Raw genomic sequence first — 3,119 nt, 5'->3', positions numbered from 1 at the left:
TCTATTTTCTTCTCTCTCTCTCTTCTCTATTTTTCTTCTCTCTCTCTCTCTCTCTTCTCTCTTTCTCTCTCTTTCTCTGTCTCTGTCTGTCTCTCTCACTCTCGCTCTCTCTCTCTTACGCTCACGCTTTCTTCTCAATCTTTCTCTCTCTTCTCATTTTCTCTCTCTCTCTCTCTCTCTCATAAATCTCTTTCTCTCTCTTCTCATTTTCTCTCGCTCTCGTCCCCTGCCAATCGCGTTCCCCCTTTCAATCTACGCGATTGCGATTGTGTCATCATGACCATGATCTATATCTATCTATATACCTCACAGACCTTTCCGTCCACGTTCCTCCCTGCGGCCACAGTGGTATGCCTTCGCGCAGTCCGTTGCTATTGCTATTATATGATCCACATAATGCAGACAGGTGTGCGAGCAATTCTAATGAAGATCTTTCAAGTGGGGTTAGAACGGCGGTAGAATCGCGGCTTCCCATAACACGATAGCTTGCGGGAGCGACCGTTGTTAATTAGTAAGCAGGTAATATAAGTGTAGAGGAGAGGGAGAGGAGCGCGTGCGCGCACACACACATATGCTCTTTCTCGCTCGCTACAGCCTTCTCGTCTCCTCTCTCTCTGCGATCTTTCTCCAATCTCTCTCCCTGCCACTCTCTCTCTGCTCTCTCTCTGCGCACTATATATATATATGATATATATATATAGTAATATATATATATATATATATATACATACATATATATATATACCTCTTTCTTTAGTGATGTAACCTTTTACTCCCGCTTACGCTCTCCCAAACTCACACACCACGCGTCTCTAGCGACCATCATTCTTGCAGACAACAAGACCATTTTAGGAGAAATAGTTAGGAATTAGTTAATCCGGACTGTGTCACAACAACACCATACTGTATAATAAATCGACGCACCAACAAAATTGCAAAACGAGTATATATATGTATATCATATATAATAAGTATAATATAACATATGCAAGTATGTCCTAGACTTAGAGTATAAGAAAATCTATCGCAAAAAAATCCACCACCTAGTCGCAAAACAGATCTTCACTAGAGAGAATATTTATCAGTAAAATCAACCTTCAGAGATCAATTCTGGATCGATTCATCATGGAAACTAAACTCTATCGTCAAAAAACACTACTAGAAAAGAAATATATCGAAACAATTTGATGGCTGTTGCTGTGGCGACCGGTGGTGAAACATCTTCTCTTCATATTTGATCTATCAGTTATAAGCTGCGATTAACGCTCGCTTCTGCGCTCTGGGGAGGAGAGGGGAGGGATTCCCTCTCTCTTACCTCTTCCTTCTTCTCACCTGCCTCCTTCTCACCTCCCCATCCCTCTCACCTCCCCCTCTCTCTCACCTCACCCTCCTTTCCACCTCCCCCTCCCTTTCACCTCACCCTCCTTCCCACCTCCCCCTCCCTCCTACCTTTTCCTCCCTCCCACCTCCTCCTCCCTCTCACGTCTCCTCCCTCTCACCTCCCCCTCCCGCTCACCTCCCCCTCCCTCCTACCTCCCCTCCCGCTCACCTCCATCCCCTCTCTCTTACCCCCCCTTCCCTTACCCCTCCCTCACTGCTACATGGCTTACCTTGACATTATATATATATACGTTGTATGATTTGTCCGTTTGTTGCCGTCGTTTCATTCCATTGTTTAAATCATGATCACTGTCGTCGTACACCTGGGTACATGTGTGCGCGTGCGTGTGCTTTCTCTCCGTCTAATTTCCGATCCTTTCTTTCTACCCCCCTCCTCTCTTTCACTCACGTACGTGGTGTCTATCATGCACATATATATATATATATATATGATGTGTGTGTGTGTGTGTGTGTGTGTGTGTGTGTGTGTGTGTGTGTGTTATGTGTGTGTGTGTGTTGTGTGTGTGTGTGTCGTAGTGTGGTGTGATGTGTGTGTGTGTGTGTGTAGTGTGTGTGTGTGTCGTGCCCATTAACGACAATAAATATTATTTATCGTAATACAGAAAATAGCAAAGCGTATTGTAATTGCAATTAATACTATATTTGACAACACACGATTACAATTTAATTCTATTTTTAGATTACATCATTTTACATTCATTTCTACATTATTTGAATTTCATTCATAGATAATCCCAATGAGAATTACATGATCACAGTGATACATATATCGACAGATAGGTCGCTGTTACATACCATATATTACCTTAGTTAATTACATTAATTAGCATTTATTTGGCTAATGGGAGATGGTTCTTCCCCAATCTCTTCCATTTGAGCATACATAGTGACAAGACAGTCAAATGATGGCAAGATAGTAAGATTGAAAACCGGATATTAATACGAAAAGAGGAATTTAAGATCGTGAAAGGATAGTAAGATGAAACCAAATCGGATCTCGAACACATCTAACGCCGCCTCGCCGCTACGTGGCGCTGCAGCCGCACCCGGTTCCTCTCAGTTCCACACGGCTGCAGTGAGAGCGACGACGACAGCGACTAGAGCGCCTCACAGCGGCGGTCGCGCGCGATGGGAGGTGGCGGCGCCGCGTGCCGTGGCTTCCGGCTCTGGTTTCTGTAGGAATCCGTTATCGCGGACGATCTGCTTGAGGTAGTATGATGAATCTTTAGCCACCCTCGGTCTGTCGTCGTCGTCAAAGTCAACGTGGTAGAGACCTGCGAGTAGAGAGAAGAGGATAGGGAGAGGGGGAGAGGGGGAGAGGTGGGTGAGTACAAAGCTAGTGATTTATATATAATGTGTGTATGAATATACATATATATGTGTGTGTGTAGTAGGATAGCTAGTTAATTGCCCACAGGCAACGCACACACGCACGCACGCACGCACGCGCACGCACGCACGCACGCGCACGCACGCACGCACGCACACACACCCACACGCACACGAGGTGATTGGGACGTGTTTGGTTGAGTAGAGATTATCTCATCAGCTCTGACGATACGTATCGTAGTGAGTAGTAGCAGCAGCAGCAGCAGCAGTAGTAGTAGCAGCAGTAGAAGCCGTAGCAGTATAAGTAGCAGCAGCAGCAGCAGCAGCAGCAGCAGTAGTAGCAGCAGCAGCAGCAATAGTAGTAGTAGTAGTAGTAGTAGTAGTAGTAG

The 3,119-nt window shown here is 45.3% G+C and overlaps 1 protein-coding gene across 1 annotated transcript in view; it reads right to left on the bottom strand.

Moving 5' to 3' along the window:
• LOC106819081 overlaps positions 1–3,119 on the bottom strand; it is an 18,639-nt gene that overhangs the window by 5,918 nt on the left and 9,602 nt on the right. The window contains exon 6 of the mRNA XM_014823741.1: positions 2,513–2,675. Within this exon, the coding sequence (XP_014679227.1) occupies positions 2,513–2,675 (163 nt within the window). The remainder of the gene's footprint in view (positions 1–2,512; positions 2,676–3,119) is intronic.

Source organism: Priapulus caudatus, unplaced genomic scaffold, assembly GCF_000485595.1.
Source record: "Priapulus caudatus unplaced genomic scaffold, Priapulus_caudatus-5.0.1 Scaffold2813, whole genome shotgun sequence".
Classification (NCBI taxonomy): domain Eukaryota; kingdom Metazoa; phylum Priapulida; class Priapulimorpha; order Priapulimorphida; family Priapulidae; genus Priapulus; species Priapulus caudatus.
Note: the sequence above shows the minus strand (reverse complement) of the source record. Positions and strands in the feature narration are given on the sequence as shown.